Source organism: Leopardus geoffroyi, chromosome X, assembly GCF_018350155.1.
Source record: "Leopardus geoffroyi isolate Oge1 chromosome X, O.geoffroyi_Oge1_pat1.0, whole genome shotgun sequence".
In the NCBI taxonomy this organism is placed as follows: Eukaryota; Metazoa; Chordata; class Mammalia; order Carnivora; family Felidae; genus Leopardus; species Leopardus geoffroyi.
The window spans coordinates 31,648,838-31,666,835 of NC_059343.1; the positions used below are offsets into that span (position 1 = coordinate 31,648,838).

Here is a 17,998-nt window from a genome sequence, read left to right on the forward strand (position 1 = left end):
TTTTTTTTTTTTTCCTTCCCCTCCCCCATCGGTTTCTGTTAAGTTTCTCAGGATCCACATAAGGGTGAAAGCATATGGTATCCGTCTTTCTGTGTATGGCTTATTTCACTTAGCATCACACTCTCCAGTTCCATCCACGTTGCTACAAAAGGCCATATTTCATTCTTTCTCATTGCCATGTAGTACTCCATTGTGTATATAAACCACAATTTCTTGATCCATTCATCAGTTGATGGACATTTAGGCTCTTTCCACAATTTGGCTATCGTTGAGAGTGCTGCTATAAACATTGGGGTACAAATGCCCCTTTGCATCAGTACTCCTGTATCCCTTGGGTAAATTCCTAGCAGTGCTACTGCTGGGTCATAGGGTAGGTGTAATTTTAATTTTTTCAGGAACCTCCACACTTTTCCAGAGTGGCTGCACCAATTTGCATTCCCACCAACAGTGCAAGAGGGTTCCCGTTTCTCCACATCCTCTCCAGCATCTATAGTCTCCTGATTTGTTCATTTTGGCCACTCTGACTGGCATGAGGTGATATCTGAGTGTGGTTTTGATTTGTATTTCCCTGATGACACCTCTCCTCTTTTTTGATAATAGTTATTTTAACAGGTGTGAGGTAATATCTCCTTGTGGTTTTGATTTATATTTCCCTCATGGTTAGTGATGTTGAACACCTTTTCATGTACCTATTGGCCATTTATATGTTTTCTTTGGGAAAGTGTTAGTTGACTCCCTGTTCTCATATTTTGTAAGATCTTGCTGAAATGTGGAATTTGAAATATGACTTCACAAAAATCTACTGGATATTTTGAAATCTATATAATTAATGTATATCCAGCTGTGTTTGATAAGAAGGTAGCTCTAAAGATAGCTCCAGTTTTCTTAAACCCTAAGACTGAACTTGAGTGATTTAGTAACACTACTTAAGCTCTAAGAATTAATTAAAGGAGCAAAGTTGTTTGAATATAGATGCATTATCATTTATTAATTTAGCTAAAAAAACTTTCACTTTGGTTTTAAAATAAATATTCATGTAGAGATCGCAGTGGCAATGTATATTACTACGTTTGGATCTCCAAGTTCTAATTCCATCTGGCTTTTTACATCAAGTTCTCATTATCAGTAATCAAAACCATTGTATGCTTACTATTTTTAAGCTCTTTGTTAGAGTGATAAAATAGTATAATAAATGATTTCTTACTTTGAAGAATATACAAAGTCATTGGATAATCTAGATATATACATATTAAATGATAAATAACATTCTACTCATGTAATTGTCATAAAATGAAAAAAATAAAGTGTAGAATTCAGATAAGGAAGAGATCAGTATGATCTAGATTGATCCATCAAAGACTATGTGGAGAAGGCAGTGCTTATTTGGGTTCTTGAAGGGTGGATTGGATCTAGATTGGTAGTGGTAAGAGAGGAAGGAGTTTACTCAGAGGAAACAACATAAACAGAATGTCGAATGGAATGTTTGACATACATTAAGGAAATTCTGTGAATAGATTCCTTAGTTGAATTTTGGGATTAGAAAAAATCAATATAGGTATATATTGGGATACTAGATGTCAGCATAAAAAGTCAGAAGTTTACAATGGGGTATTATGGGCATAAAGATATTTGCTTTCATAACTATGGTCGGAATGGACTTGATGGGAGAGGGACTGGAGATAGGGAACACAGACCAATCAAAATATAATTTCATTTAGTCAAGGTGGAAAGTGTTTTCTCCACTCATGACATTTAAATGGAAACTTAAGATAATAAGCTGATATAGGAGACATTTGAGATTTGCTAGTTCTTGTTAACAGTCACAAAAGATGGGCACAGAAGAAAGAAGATTACAAGTAACTCTTGAGTTTTCTGTTCCATGATGCAAGAGAGATTGATGATGCCAGTGCCCACATATGGCTTGGTATAAAGTTGTTCCTTATACCTGCTGGAGAAATAACATTTCATAATGGCTTGCTTTTCCTTGTACTAAAGTCACTTGCATGTTAAACTCACTTTGTTTCAGGTCTGACATTTACATTCTTTTATATTGGTGTAGCTGTAAAGAGAAACTGTATTGTAGGATTTGACCAGAGCTTTCTTTTATAAGAGAGCTTTAAAGATAAATCGCAATGAAAGACTTTGGTTTCAGAGAACAAAAATACTGCAATTTCTGTCAATTAAACAAATTGAATATCCTCCACAAAAGACACTGGATATACCCTGCAAAGGGTACAGATATGATTAAACCACAGTTATGCCTTCAAAGCTGTATTAATAGTGACAAGTATATGAGAAAGAGCTGATGCAAAACAGATAGTGAATGCACAATACACATGGAAGAGATGTGATATGGTAATCAAAAGGGACAGGAATCATTCTGGTACAGGAACCAAGAAGAGTTGCATGGGGCATTTGATGTTTAAGGTGGCCCTTGAAAATTTGGTATGGGTTCACAAGAAACTGAAAATATTTTTGTTTTTGAAAATATAGTTCATCATACACTGTAATTCTCTCCTTTGTTTTTTTATTGCCTCAGTGATGTTGTCTCAAAAGTTTTATTTTATTGTATAGCCAAAACATATTTTAAAATGTGAGTATCTAATACATAAAAACGTAGAGAAGGTGTCTAAAATTTGATGAATGGCGAAATTGACAGCTAACTGATAAATTACCAAGTTTTTACCAACCAGTTCCTATTCCTTAACTTTTTATCAGCCTGAATTTGCCAACCACATTAAATAGCAATGTTTACAAATATGAAATTAACTTAACCATAGTGAATGAATGCTGATGCTTAGCACTGGTTCACATTTAAGACAAATGAAATTCAACACTGGACATATTTATTACTGTTTAAGTTTCTTATTTATTGTGTTCTTTGCAAGTGTGGAATCAGCTGGCTATGTTTCTGTGGCTGTGTTGTGTCCTGTTATGGGATCCTGCTAGCTAGAATGTAACAATTATTTACATATTCTCCCTTTATGACATGCTTTATATTTAAAGCAAAAATATGGTGTGAATTGTTTGGACTCAGTATAGAATGTAATTTTGGTCCCTTAGAGACTAAATTAGAGAAATGGATCTAAAAAATAAATACGATAGTTAACAGAAGTTGTAGTATACCTAATTCACTGAGTAGTGATGGGAGCTAATGTTGAATAGATATTCTAACTTTTCTCTTAAAAATTTTGTTTGATTTTATCAACTTGGATGCTTATAGCATTAAATAACAGAATTAATGAGTGAAAGTGCTTTAAAAATAAAAAAACTGAACATTTTACATTAGATAAAGTCAGGCATTACGAGATTATAAGGATAGTTTCTCAGTAAAGCTATTAGAGATTCATTTTTTCTCAGCCCTTCTCAGCCTGCTGGCTTTGTTTTAGGCATGTGCACTAATAACCACAAATTTCTACTGAAATTCTCCTGTTAATCAAGATCATGGCACTGTATTGTAGCAGGACTTGAATTAGGTTTACCAGATTTCTCCTCCAGCATTTTTCTCTATTATGACCTTTTTTGTTTAATTGTTCATCTTTTATGAAGCTAGTTGGAAAATACTATCATTGGGGGGAGGGGGGAAATGAACCAATACAGTTAAAGTTATTCTAGGTTAGCCCTGTATAAAGTAATGATTATATCTTTGAAAGATATTTCACCTAAAAATCTTGTTTTAAACAAACCTAACTTATTTAACATTTGGATTTTCAAGCCTGTGATTGGCCAAGGTGTAATTGCTTTAGATTATGTTCATTGGAATTTATTGTAAGGAAAGTAAGGATGTTCTTTTCTCTGTTTTTTTTCAGTCTAATATCTTAATGATGAAACATATTTTTTCCATTAAGATAAATGTATTTTTTTTAATTACCAAATTATTACATTTTCAGCCCATTATATATTTTTCAAAGATAATTTTGGGGAATAATTCTGTATTGCTACCTATATATTTGATTCCGTAATCACTAAAAAAAAGTGTTCAAAAGGCTTTTATTGACCTGAGACTTGAGCCTGGAGTGTTCTGCCACTAATCTTCCCCTTTCCCCAACAAACACATTTCCCATCACTCTAGATAGCCCTCTTTGAATCACACTCATAGGCTGGCCCATTCCAAAGGGCCCAGCAGCACCATATTTTTCACTTTGTGGGAATTAAATTCTGTATTTAGTTTTTTAGTTTGTTTCTATCTCAAATAATTTTCCTTCATCTGTTGACCAATGTTGTCTTTCATGAAGAAATGTGAGACCATAGAATACGGATGAGAAACTTTGGAGTCTTGGTGTATTTCTCAATTTTCCTCAAATCAGGGTCACCAACGGCTTTCTACCCTGCAGAAGTAGGTCACCTCCCTTAGTTTTTACTAATATCCCCTCCCCAGGAACTTTTATTGGTTAGTCTTACTGATTATTGACAAAGCAAGAAAGAACACTCTTCTCTTCTTCCAAAGAGGGAAAAGAACGTATTTGGGGATATGGACTAGGAGGTGATCAGAGGAGCTGTCTTTATTCGCTGGTAACCGCTGCTGAACTTCAGAGTCAAGTGCATTAGTCCCCCATAACAGCATTAGGTCTCCTTGACTCCCACACTAGTTGCATTTCCAAGCCAGGACTGGATCATTTTCAGTTACTAACTTGAATGCATGCGATTAAATCATAGTGCGTCTTCATTTTATGAAAGTGTAGAGGGCTCCCTGTACATTGACAATTGCTTCTTTATCTGTGGTGTTTTATGTGTTTGAATTTTTGCCTTAGACCATTCTCAATACTTTTTTGTTATGAATAATTCTTTCCTACCACCTTCACATTGTCCAAGGACATTGTAGGTACTACATGATCTGATACGAAGAATCCTTCCTCCTACTTCTGACTCTCCTTTTTGTATTCAGTGTACATTCAGGCTGTGTTGATTGCCCCTGCTATTATTCCTTTGCAATTCTGGGTTTTATCTCAAATCTGTTCCAACAACCATCACTAATTTATCTTGGTTATCAATATAATTACATTTTCTGACTTATTACAATTTGTATGTTCTGGGAAAAGTATTTTCCAACCCCCTGCCGCGCCGCATCTGCCTGAATTGTTGCTCCTGTGTTATTCCTTGTTGAGAAATCCAGGCCCTCACCCTGGCTTCCACACCCTGCACAGTGTGGCCCTGGTGCTCCTTAGTCTTTTCACATGCTACTTGTCCCTCCTTAGACCTTACATGTGATTTAAATTACACTTCTTTAACAAACAAACCCCCTACTTCCCTAGACACCTGCACTGTAGTTCTTTGCCTTACTGATGGAATATATCATTTTCTGCACCCCAAACATAACCTTTATAAACTCCAAGCATTCTTCAGGGCCATCTCATGGGCTACCTACTCCCTTAAACTTTTTGCTTGAAACTCTTGCCTTCTTTTACCTCAGTAGTTGGTCTACTTCCCAGTTTTCTTTTACTGCTATATATGGTACTTTAAATCAGGGATGGTGTCTTAGTCACATTAGTAGTTCTAGTGCATGATATTTTTATGACCTCTGACTAGCTTTTGTGGAGGCTTTGAGGCTGTGAGGTCATTGTTATACTTAGAACACATCTAATTCATCTCTTAACACCTAGGTCAAGCTCTTCTGATTCACAGCAATAATCTGTTTACTGTGTTTACAATTCAGTGTCATTGTCAACTACTAACATTTTAAAATGTTTTAAAGTAATACAATAATTGATATAGTGCTTTAGCTCTTTTTCTATATTTTATCTGTATATCCTCTAATTTATATTTCACTTCTTTCAAACTAGGCCACTGACATCTGTGATCCTAACCCAATCCTGATGCTCATGCTTTGTGTCTACATGTATGAAAGGCTCCCTACGTATCTCCCCAAGAATGTGGTGCCCTTTTATTGTACTCTACATGACACTGTGCTAAGACAGGTAAGGATATATTTGGGGCCAAAATATGTGGAGTTAAACACTTCCCAGGCGCTTTAGTAATTTCTTTTGCAACCCAAAATTAACACAAGTATCGATATGATGTGATAAGCCTTAGCTAATGTTGCTCCTCTTAAGCCAAAGGTATAGCAGAGTGAAAGGGACAATTTTTGCTTAATAGTAATCACCACCTGCAATGAAATGATGACTCTAATTCATTTGGTGAATGGGGTTTGCGGAGATGGAAAATGAAAGGTACTTTGAAGGGCAAATTTTCTCAGGATACGTGGGACACATTTCATGTACAAGGGGACTGACACCATAAGTGAAAATTTGTGTTCTGAATGTACTTAGCGTTCCTTAAGGGAGTTTACAGACCCAGATGGATTTTGTTCAAATGAGGATATAGAGAGGAAAATACTAAAGTGCTCCTGACAAGGGCCACCTAATTCCCACTGAAGGATGTTATGTGTGTGGAAGCTGCTAAATGTTTAACAGTGAATTTTTTACTTTGCATAAAAAAGTCAAAAATGAAATCTGAAGTCCTGTGATAATAACAAACCTATGTAAATATGTACATATTTATCAAGTGTTCTCTTTGAGAAATACCTTGTCAAGTATCATTGACCTTTGTTTTTCAAGCTGTTTGTTTCATATTTACACTTGTGAAATATCTTCTAGGATACAATTTTTTTTAAGTTTTATTTATTTATTTTGAGGGTGGAGGGGCAGAGAGAGAGAGAAAGAGAGAGAATCCCAAGTGGGCTCCACACTGTCAGCTCAGAACCCGACGCAGGTCTCGAACTCACAAACCATGACATCTTGACCTGAGCCGAAATCAAGACTTGGACACTCAAATGACCAAGCAACGTGGGCACCCCTAGGATACAATTTTAAATAGCTTATATTTATATAAGATTGTCCCTTCTACTGGTGTTCATAAAATCTTCAACCAGATTTGTAGGTCTCTTCTTATTCCTTTCTGAGGACACTATGCACTGATAAAGTCTTATTCTGTACAAAAATTACTTTACCTCCTTGGTCAGATCATGTTTATTCCTTTTTTTCAGGCTGTTTTATGTCTTTCTCTTCATATTTAGTTGGGAGGGTATAATTTTATATTTTTGATACAAAACTTGTCTGTATTTAGTCGTCAGAAGATATGTCTTGGTGATTTTGGGTTTGTAAGTGCAACCTCTGAAAAAACTAGGTAGCCTCTGTGATGGTATGAGTGATAGTTGGCAAGGACTCAGATAAAAATCTGGAAACACTCAGGTTCTTGTCTCAAAGTGTAAAGGGCTCAGTTTGGGGTAAGGAAAGCCCCTTCTGATTTTTTGTTAGTTAACAATGAGATAAAATTCCTTTTCACAATTTTTTTTTTCTTTTTTGGTCAGGAAAAGAAGACATACAACTATTTAGAGCATTTTTTCAACAGGATTTACTCTGATAATTCCTTCACTGCAATGACTTTCAAAACCTAGAGCTGTAATTATATTGGAGAAGTCTCTTGACTTCAAAATAAAATTTCTAAAGAGTTAGAAATGTTTTGATTAAGCCTGAAGAAGCTAGGAGGAATCTGAATTAGATTGAGCAGTGATTTATTACTGTTAGGTATTATTACCAGTTCTCTAATTCTGTCCATGTGTTTTTATTTCTTTATGCCTTTTATGTGCCACTGTTTTTAAAAACTAGTTAATAACACAAGGTAACATTTAGACATAAATTTGAATTATGTTAAAAATCAAATTAATGCATATTAAGATAGAAACATTTCTTTCCACCTTTAGCTCTTTACTAGAAATAATGTTCATATCTTAAGATTGTAGATTAAATTGGGGTCCCTGGGTAGCTCAGTCATTTAAGCATTGGACCTCAGCTGAGTCATGATCTCACCATTTGTGGGTTTGAGCACCACATCAGGCTCTGTGCTGACAGCTCAGAGCCTGGAGCCTGCTTCAGATTGTGTGTCTCCCTTTGTCTCTCTGCCCCTCCCCTGCTCATACTCTGTGTCTCCCCCTCTCAAAAATAAACATTAAAAAAAGACTACAAATGAAATTATGCAAATATAACTTATTTTTCACATATGTAGAGTATGTCTTGAAGATAACAAAAATTAAATATAAATGCAAAAAAACTGTCAGTTACAGCAAGCTTTAATTTTAAATTTCATTTAAGAAAATCACTGATTTGAGGGATGCCTGGGTGGCTCAGTCGGTTAAGCATCTGACTTCAGCTCAGGTCATGATCTCACAGTTCACAAGTTTGAGCCTGGTGTTGGGCTCTGAGCTGACAGCTCAGATCCTGGAGCCTATTTCAGATTCTGTGTCTCCTTCTCTCTCTGCCCCTCCTCCGCTCATTTTCTCTCTCTCTCTCTCTCTCTCTCTCTCTCTCTCTCAAAAATGAATAAACATTAAAAAAAATTAAAAAAGGAAGAAAATCACTGATTTGGAAATTGCTGAGAATGTTTGACATAGTTTGCCCCTATGCATCAACTCCAAAGTAAAGAATAATCTCAAGAAATTACTACTATAATTGAAAATCTATTTCTCTAACTTTATGTCACTAATAGAAACATAGAATCCTGGAACCAGTAAAAAATACAGGGATCAGTGAAAAGAAAATGTAGAGTGCAGTGATTTTCTGAGACATTTTTTAATGCATTTGAACTTTTTTCCCACCTTTTTGAAACAAAATTTACACAGAAGCACAGCAGTTGAAGGTAAGTATTAATTAGTGAAACATAAGCTTTTCTTACAAAAAGTGAAAAAGAGGAATTGAGGCTCCCAAGCTTTCTTTCCTTCCCTTGAACAACTTTCCCTTATCCCCATTTACCATTTAACCACCCCTGCATGGAATCCTAGGTGGCGTGATATCACCTGACTGGCGTGAGGTGATATCTGAGTGTGGTTTTGATTTGTATTTCCCTGATGAGGAGTGATGTTGAGCATCTTTTCATGTGCCTGTTGGCTATCCGGATGTCTTCTTTAGAGAAGTGTCTATTCATGTTTTCTGCCCATTTCTTCACTGGGTTATTTGTTTTTCGGGTGTGGAGTTTGCTGAGCTCTTTATAGATTTTGGATACTAGCCCTTTGTCTGATATGTCATTTGCAAATATCTTTTCCCATTCCTGCGGTTGCCTTTTAGTTTTGTTGGTTGTTTCCTTTGCTGTACAGAAGCTTTTTATCTTCATAAGGTCCAAGTAGTTCATTTTTGCTTTTAATTCCCTTGCCTTTGGAGATGTGTCAAGTAAGACATTGCTACGGCTGAGGTCAGAGAGGTCTTTTCCTGCTTTCTCCTCTAGGGTTTTGATGGTTTCCTGTCTCACATTCAGGTCCTTTATCTATTTTGAGGTTGTTTTTGTGAATGGTGTGAGAAAGTGGTCTAGTTTCAACCTTCTGCATGTTGCTGTCCAGTTCTCCCAGCACCATTTGTTAAAGAGGCTGTCTTTTTTCCATTGGATGTTCTTTCCTGCTTTGTCAAAGATGAGTTGGCCATACGTTTGTGGGTCTACTTCTGGGGTTTCTATTTTATTCCATTGGTCTGTGTGTCTATTTTTTTACCAGTACCATGCTGTCTTGATGATTCCAGCTTTGTAGTAGAGGCTAAAGTCTGGGATTGTGATGCCTCCTGCTTTGGTCTTCTTCTTCAAAATTACTTTGGCTATTCGGGGCCTTTTGTGGTTCCATATGAATTTTAGGATTGCTTGTTCTAGTTTCGAGAAGAATGCTGGTGCAATTTTGATTGGGATTGCATTGAATGTGTAGATAGCTTTGGGTAGTATTGACATTTTGACAATATTTATTCTTCTAATCCATGAGCACAGAATGTTTTTCCATTTCTTTATATCTTCTTCAATTTCCTTCTTAAGGTTTCTATACTTTTCAGCATACAGATCTTTTACATCTTTGGTTAGGTTTATTCCTAGGTATTTTATGCTTCTTGGTGCAATTGTGACTGGGATCAGTTTCTTTATTTGTCTTTCTGTTGCTTCATTAGTGTATAAGAATGCAACTGATTTCTGTACATTGATTTTGTATCCTGAAACTTTGCTGAATTCATGTATCAGTTCTAGCAGACTTTTGGTGGAGTGTATCAGATTTTCCATGTATAATATCATGTCATCTGCAAGAAGCTAAAGCTTGACTTCATCTTTGCCAATTTTGATGCCTTTGATTTCCTTTTGTTGCCTGATTGCTGATGCTAGCACTTCCAACACTATGTTAAACAACACCGGTGAGAGTGGGCATCCCTGTCGTGTTCCTGATCTCAGGGAAAAAGCTCTCAGTTTTTCCGCGTTGAGGATGATGTTAACTGTGGGCTTTTCATAAATGGCTTTTATGATCTTTAAGTATGTTCCTTCTATCCCGACTTTCTCGAGGGTTTTTATTAAGAAAGTTGCTGAATTTTGTCAAAGGCCTTTTCTGCATCAATTGACAGGATCATCTGGTTCTTATCTTTTCTTTTATTAATGTGATGTATCACATTGATTGATTTGGGAATGTTGAACCAGCCCTGCATCCCAGGAATGAATCCCACTTGATCATGGTGAATAATTCTTTTTCTATGCTGTTGAATTCGATTTGCTTGTATCTTATTGAGAATTTTTGCATCGATATTCATCAGGGATATTGGCCTGTAGTTTTTTTTTACTGGGTCTCTGTCTGGTTTAGGAATCAAAGTAATACTGGCTTCATAGAATGAGTCTGGAAGTTTTCCTTCCCTTTCTATTTCTTGGAATAGCTTGAGAAGGATAGGTATTATCTCTGCTTTAAACGTCTGGTAGAACTCCCCTGGGAAGCCATGTGGTCCTGGACTCTTGTTTGTTGGGAGATTTTTGATGACTGATTCAATTTCTTCGCTGGTTATGGGTCTGTTGAAGCTTCCTATTTCCTCCTGTTTGAGTTTTGGAAGTGTGTGGGTGTTTAGGAATTTGTCCATTTCTTCCAGGTTGTCCAGTTTGTTGGCATATAATTTTTCATAGTATTCCCTGATAATTGCTTGTATCTCTGAGGGATTGGTTGTAATAATTCCATTTTCATTCATGATTTTATCTATTTGGGTCATCTCCCTTTTCTTTTTGAGAAGCCTGGCTAGAGGTTTATCAATTTTGTTTATGTTTTCAAAAAACCAACTCTTGGTTTCGTTGATCTGCTCTACCATTTTTTTTAGATTCTATATTGTTTATTTCTGCTCTGATCTTTATTATTTCTCTTCTTCTGCTGGGTTTAGGGTGTCTTCCCTGTTCTGCTTCTATTTCCTTTAGGTGTGCTGTTAGATTTTGTATTTGGGATTTTTCTTGTTTCTTGAGATAGGCCTGGATTGCAATGTATTTTCCTCTCAGGACTGCCTCCGCTGCATCCAAAGGGTTTGGATTGTTATATTTTCATTTTCATTTGTTTCCATATATTTTTAAATTTCTTTTCTAATTGTCTGGTTGACCCCTTCATTCTTTAGTAGGGTGTTCTTTAACCTCCATGCTTTTGGATATTTTCCAGACTTTTTCCTGTGGTGGATTTCAAGCTTCATAGCATTGTGGTCTGAAAGTATGCATGGTATGGTCTCAATTCTTGTATACTTATGAAGTGTTGTTTTGTGACCCAGTATGTGATCTGTCTTGGAGAATGTTCCATGTGCACTCAAGAAGAAAGTATATTCTGTTGCTTTGGGATGCAGAGTTCTAAATATATCTGTCAAGTCCATCTGATCCAATGTATCATTCAGGCCTTTGTTTCTTTACTGACCGTGTGTCTAGATGATCTATCCATTGTTGTAAGGGGAGTGTTAAAGTCCCCTGCAATTACCACATTCTTATCAATAAGGTTGCTTATGTTTATGAGTAGTTGTTTTATATATTTGGGGGCTCCGGTATTCGGCGCATAGACATTTATAATTGTTAGCTCTTCCTGATGAATAGACCCTGTAACTATTATATAATGTCCTTCTTCATCTCTTGTTACAGCCTTTAATTTAAAGTCTAGTTTGTCTGATATAAGTATGGCTACTCCAGCTTTCTTTTGGCTTCCAGTAGCATGATAACTAGTTCTCCATCCCCTCACTCTCAATCTAAAGGTGTCCTCAGGTCTAAAATGAGTCTCTTGTAGACAGCAAATAGATGGGTCTTGTTTTTTTATCCATTCTGATACTGTATTGTTTTTGGTTGGTGCATTTAGTCCTTTTACATTCAGTGTTATCATAGAAAGATATGGGTTTAGAGTCATTGTGATGTCTGTAGGTTTCATGCTTGTAGCGATGTCTCTGGTACTTTGTCTCACAGGATCCCCCTTAGGGTCTCTTGTAGGGCTGGTTTAGTGGTGATGAATTCCTTCAGAGTTTGTTTGGGAAGACCTTTATCTCTCCTTGTATTCTAAATGACAGACTTGTTGGATAAAGGATTCTTGGCTGCATATTTTCTCTGTTCATCACATTGAAGATCTCCTGCCATTCCTTTCTGGCCTGCCAAGTTTCAGTAGAGAGATCGGTCATGAGTCTTATCAGTCTCCCTTTATATGTTAGAGCACATTTATCCCTAGCTGCTTTCAGAATTTTCTCTTTATCCTTGTATTTTGCCAGTTTCACTATGATATGTCGTGCAGAAGTTCGATTCAAGTTACGTCTGAAGGGAGGTCTCTGTGCCTCTTGGATAAACGCCTTTTTCCTTCCCCAGTTCAGGGAAGTTCTCAGCTATTATTTCTTCAAGTACCCCTTCAGCACCTTTCCCTCTCTCTTCCTCCTCTGGAATACCAGTTATGCGTATATTATTTCTCTTTAGTTCATCACTCATTTCTCTAATTTTCCCCTTGTACTCCTGGATTTTTTTATCTCTCTTTTTCTCAGCTTCTTCTTTTTCCAAATTTTATCATCTAGTTCACCTATTCTCTCCTCTGCCACTTCAATCCTAGCCGTAGTTGTCTCCATTTTATTTTGCAGCTCGTTGATAGCATTTTTAAGCTCCTCCTGGATGTTCCTTAGTCCCTTGATCTCTGTAGCAAGAGATTCTCTGCTGTCCTTTATACTTTTTTCAAGCCCAGCGATTAATTTTATGACTATTATTCTAAATTCACTTTCTGTTATATTGTTTAAATCATTTTTGATCAGTTCATTAGCTGTTATTTCCTGGACGTCTTTTTGAGGGGAATTCTTCCATTTCGTCATTTTGGTTAGTCCCTGGAGTGGTGCAGAACTACAGAGCACTTCCCTTGTGCTGTCTTGAATAACTTGCATTGGTGGGCGGGGCCGCTGTCAGACCTGATGTCTGCCCCCAGCCCACCGCTGGGGCCACAGTCAGACTGGTGTGTGCCTTCTCTTCCCCTCTCCTAGGGGCGTGATTCACTGTGGGGTGGCGTGGCCCGTCTGGGGTACTTGCACACTGCCAGGCTTGTGGTGCTGGGGATCTGGCGTATGAGCTGGGGTGGATCGGCAAGGTGTACAGGGGCGGGAGTGGCAGACTCAGCTAGCTTTTCCTTCAGAGATCCGCTTCGGGAGGGGCCCTGCGGCACCGGGAGGGAGTCAAACCCTCCAGAGGGATGGACCCCCAGAAGCACAGTGTTGGGTGTTTGTGCGGTGCAAGCAAGTTCCCTGGCAGGAACCAGTTCCCTTTGAGATTTTGGCTGGAGGATTGGCGAGGGAGATGGCGCTGGCAAGCGCCTTCGTTCCCCGCCAAGCTGAGCTCTGTCATCCGGGGCTCAACAACTCTCCCTCCCATAGTCCCCCAGCCCTCCTGCTCTCTGAGCAGAGTTGTTAGCTTATAACCTTCCAGATTTTAAGTCCCGCTTGGTGTCAGAACACACTCCGTCCAGCCCCTCCGCTTTTGCAAGCCAGACTCGGGGGCTCTGCTTGGCCAGCGGGCCGCCCCACCGCCCCGGCTCCCTCCCGCCAGCCCATGGAGCGCTCACCGCCTCGCTGCCCTTCCTACCCTCTTCCGTGGGCCTCTTGTCTGCGTTTGGCTCTGGAGACTCCGTTCTGCTAGTCTTCTGGCGGTTTTCTGGGTTATTTAGGCAGGTGTAGGTGGAATCTAAGTGATCAGCAGGACGCTCGCTGAGCTCAGCGTCCTCCCACGCCGCCATCTTCCCCTAACTCCATGTTAGGAAAATTTTCATGATTAGAATGTATAACTTGCTTTGATGAAAATAAGTGTTAAATTATATATTTCTAAAGTTCATGATATTATTTATACTCTCTTCTTCAATATAGATTCTACTGAAAAATTCAAGCTTGAAAAACTTGGTGTATAATGCTACAATTGTTGGGAAAGATGCTGCTGACTTCTCCCTTTCCCAAACTGGGAACATTGTGACAATATCTTCAAAGTAAGTGGGGTTTTTTTTTGCTTTTTAAATTTTACTTCACTGAAAATATCAACCCTAGAGATTTAATGTGTATTATAATTTTAAAAGAGTGACCTTGTTTTGTTTTTAACTGGTTTATATATAATGAAAGATCATTACTCAAACATAGATAAATTATGTATATGTTGCTGAGATTTCTCACCAATTTTGTTAAAATAATTCTAACAACATAAAAAAGTTGCTTTTAATATATGCTTTTAGTTTCAGTTTATTTTGCATGCTTATAGGCCATAGAGTTTAGACTATACGTTGTTTATGTACTGCAGTTCTGTTCCCTGTAAGAAACTCTAACCAGTGTGTGCTAAATTTATATATATATTTATATTTATATTTATATTGTTTACTTAAGTATATTTTATATAGATTATATTACGGATAACATTTTATATGGTTCTTTTTATGTTATCTATAGTTGTTTCTGAGTAATGTGCTCATTGCAGAAAATTTAGAAGCTATGAATGTATGAAGAACAAAAAAAGTCAAAGACTGATAATCTTACCTGAAAAACACCTTCAGTCTTGCCCTTACTCTCTTTCCCTTCACTGTCATTGTGTTTATATGTATGAATGTGTGTATATGTATGTGTGTGTGTGTGTGTGCATATACACACACACACACTTCCAAATCATAGTGATTTTCCTTAAAGTCTCATTTCTATCTGATTCTGTTCTCATAATGCATTTTTTGAATGTTTCTACTACTACTCTCCTACTTTCCGAAGTAAAGTACAAATGAAGCCCCTAGAATATAGTGTTGAAAAGTTAAATATGAGTATACTATATTACTCTTCACAGGTCAACAAATCCTATTAGATATGTCAACAGTATTAATGATAGCAAATATTCTTATTACAAAATGCAAGGATGATAAGAGACCAACCATGTTAGTATCACAGGGGTTCACAAATTTAATAACAACTAATTGACTTTAACCACCTTGAATTTTAGTCATTGCCTTTGCTTTATTATTTTTTCCCAATGCAAAGTGACAGAGTGTAACTACTAAAGTTAGTTCACCTGGTTATCTTTTTGGTTTTTAGCTATACGTTAACCGTGAGTTGCTTTTCACATTTTAATCATTATTATTTCTAATATATCAAACACAGAAATAATTAGAAATAAGGGTCATTTTAATTGCTTTTAAAATACCCAGAAACCCAGTTGCAGAAGTGCCCCTGGCTTGTGTCATTAGCCCCTGTTTGTTTTCTTCAGTTACTGCTGCATGCTAAGGAGTATACAATTTATAAATTCTGCATATTCATGATTGGTACTATATCCAGATTGAACTGAATGTGAGGAAACAATTCTTCACTTACTTGTTTCTATATTATAAACTAAATGACTAGAATAAAACTTGTAAAAACAGCCCACCCATTTTCTAAGTCCTACTTCTTACATGTCTGTTATAAAACACAACTGTAGTAATACAAGTTTATTTGAACATTGTCACAGTACCATTTTTCTTCCCTTAGGACTTTGATAATTGAGATCTATTCTCTGCCCTTCAAATAGGTTTACACAAGTGACAAGGTTTCAGGTTCCCCCACTTTTTTTTCACTCATAAACCCAATAGACTCTTCCAGTATTTCAAAGCTCTCAGGAAATTCTTCCTAACAGCCACACTAAACTTCTCATATTATACCTTAAGATTACATTTCAATTAATGAAATTAACACTTATAGTCTTTATTATAAGTTTAAAGCCTGTACATGTTGAAAATTTGTTACAGAAAAGTATAAAGAGGAAACAACCATTACTGAGAACCCCATCAGATAAGCAGAGTTAATTTATCAGTTCATTTCTTTGTGGTCTTTTTATATGCACAAATATGTGTTTATTATAACATATGCCTGGTTAAATATTTACACAATAAACTCATTACATATGTAAATATTAAAATGCTTAATGCTTATTAAACATTTGTATGTACAAAATCTTTATAACATGTACTTTGTGTACCTTTTCATATTTAATCATCCTAATAGCCTAAGTGTCCACATTTTCCAAAAGAAGACATTGGGCAGAGACATTAAATCATTTGCCCAATTTTCGCTGCTGTTAGATGGTCAAGTGGAGATTCAAAACCAGCCAGTCTAAATGCAGAGTTTGCATTTACTCACTTGACAACAGCACATGTTGTGTATGTGTGTGTGTGTACATGTGTGTGTGTGTGTGTGTGTGTGTGTATGTATCACATTCATACAGAGCATTCAATAAAATGTGGCTTTGACTGTTCGTAAGTAATCCTGAAGATCCATGGCAGGTAATTGTATCATGTTTTTGTTTCTCCAGGAGCGTGTTTGTGCAAATACTTCACTTGGGTGAAGCCAACAGGCTACTTCCTATTAACTTCTCATCACTGTGACTTTTTTTCTCTTTATTCACCATTGCACCATTTATGGTCTATGTAAATATAGACATATTTATAAATAATAGCTTTGTAAAGTTTTAATACACTCCAAGTGCACATTAACTGGCCATATATTCATGTATACCTGCTCACATATGTAATTACAAATACATCATATTTCCACCATGTACATTTCCACCTGTACTTTTGTTTTTGACTTATGTATCTTTTTTTAAATAAAAATCTAACTTATACATGTTTGACAAGTCAAATATGCAGAGGAGTTAAAAATAAAAAACAAGTCCCCCCCCACCTCAAATCTGTTTCCACTTCTTGAGCCTCCTACTTTTCACTCCTTGATTTATGTCTCATTTTAGTTCTTCCCGTGGTTACTTCCATAAATTGAAATAATCCATATTATTTTAGCCAATATATTTGTTATATCAACTTTAGAAATAATGTCTTGATGTATAGCTATAATATTTAATGATCTAGTTTGCTTACTTCTCCAGATTTATTGCCCTCCCTACAAACATCACTAGTTTTATCTTCTATTTATTACTTTTCCAAGGAGTAAAAATCTATTATATAAGTGTTTCTTATACCATCAGAATAAAAAGTATCTTTTGACTCCTTTTTTAAGCTGAGAATATTAATAAATTCTAAAGATATGCATATAATCCTTGAAGTCTCTTTCCTTCAAGTACATCTTTCAGAGTACTTTGCGTGTTCCTTTTATTTGGACTGATTGCTTTCCAGACCTACTGAAGAGATGTCAATATTGGACATTTTTATTTTTCTTTGGATAGAAACTAGTACCTTTCTTATGTGCTAACTTATTTACTAAAACCATCCTTATGAAACCTAATAAAATATGGGCGAGGTCAATTTTCCAAGATTTTCCATTTTTAGGCATTTTTTTTTTTTTTACTACTCTCACACTTGATTTATATTTTGCTTGGCTTATTATTCTAAGTTGAAAAGATTTTTTTTTCCTTATAAGTGTTAACATAATTGTTCTGCTGCCTCATAGTATTCAATATTTGTGATGAGAAAGTCTACTATAATTCTCTTTCTCAACACCTCTAGAAGTTTCTAGGATCTTCTTTTCTGATTGTGTTCTGATAGTGATCCGGGGTGCATCAAGGAGGGTCTTTTTTAATTCACTGTCTGGGTATACAACGAGTCCTTTAACTATGGAGTTATCTTTCATAAGCACTGGAAAATTCTGTTTTTTTTCATACTTATTTCCCCTCCTTTTTCACAGTTCTCATTTTCTAACTGTTAACTGTTGAATACTGAACCTGTTGATTGCATCCTTTGTGTATCTTATCACTAGTATTTTTTATCTCATTGTTTTTTCCTCTCTTTATCAACAAGCCTTCTTTTCCA

At 36.4% G+C, this 17,998-nt stretch overlaps 1 protein-coding gene across 1 annotated transcript in view; it reads left to right on the forward strand.

Annotated features, from left to right (window-relative positions):
• The window catches only part of CFAP47 (cilia and flagella associated protein 47), a 553,185-nt gene that overhangs the window by 242,683 nt on the left and 292,504 nt on the right, over nucleotides 1-17,998 (forward strand). Inside the window, exons 36-37 of the mRNA XM_045471009.1 lie at nucleotides 5,781-5,915; nucleotides 14,103-14,218. Of these exons, the coding sequence (XP_045326965.1) occupies nucleotides 5,781-5,915; nucleotides 14,103-14,218 (251 nt within the window). The remainder of the gene's footprint in view (nucleotides 1-5,780; nucleotides 5,916-14,102; nucleotides 14,219-17,998) is intronic.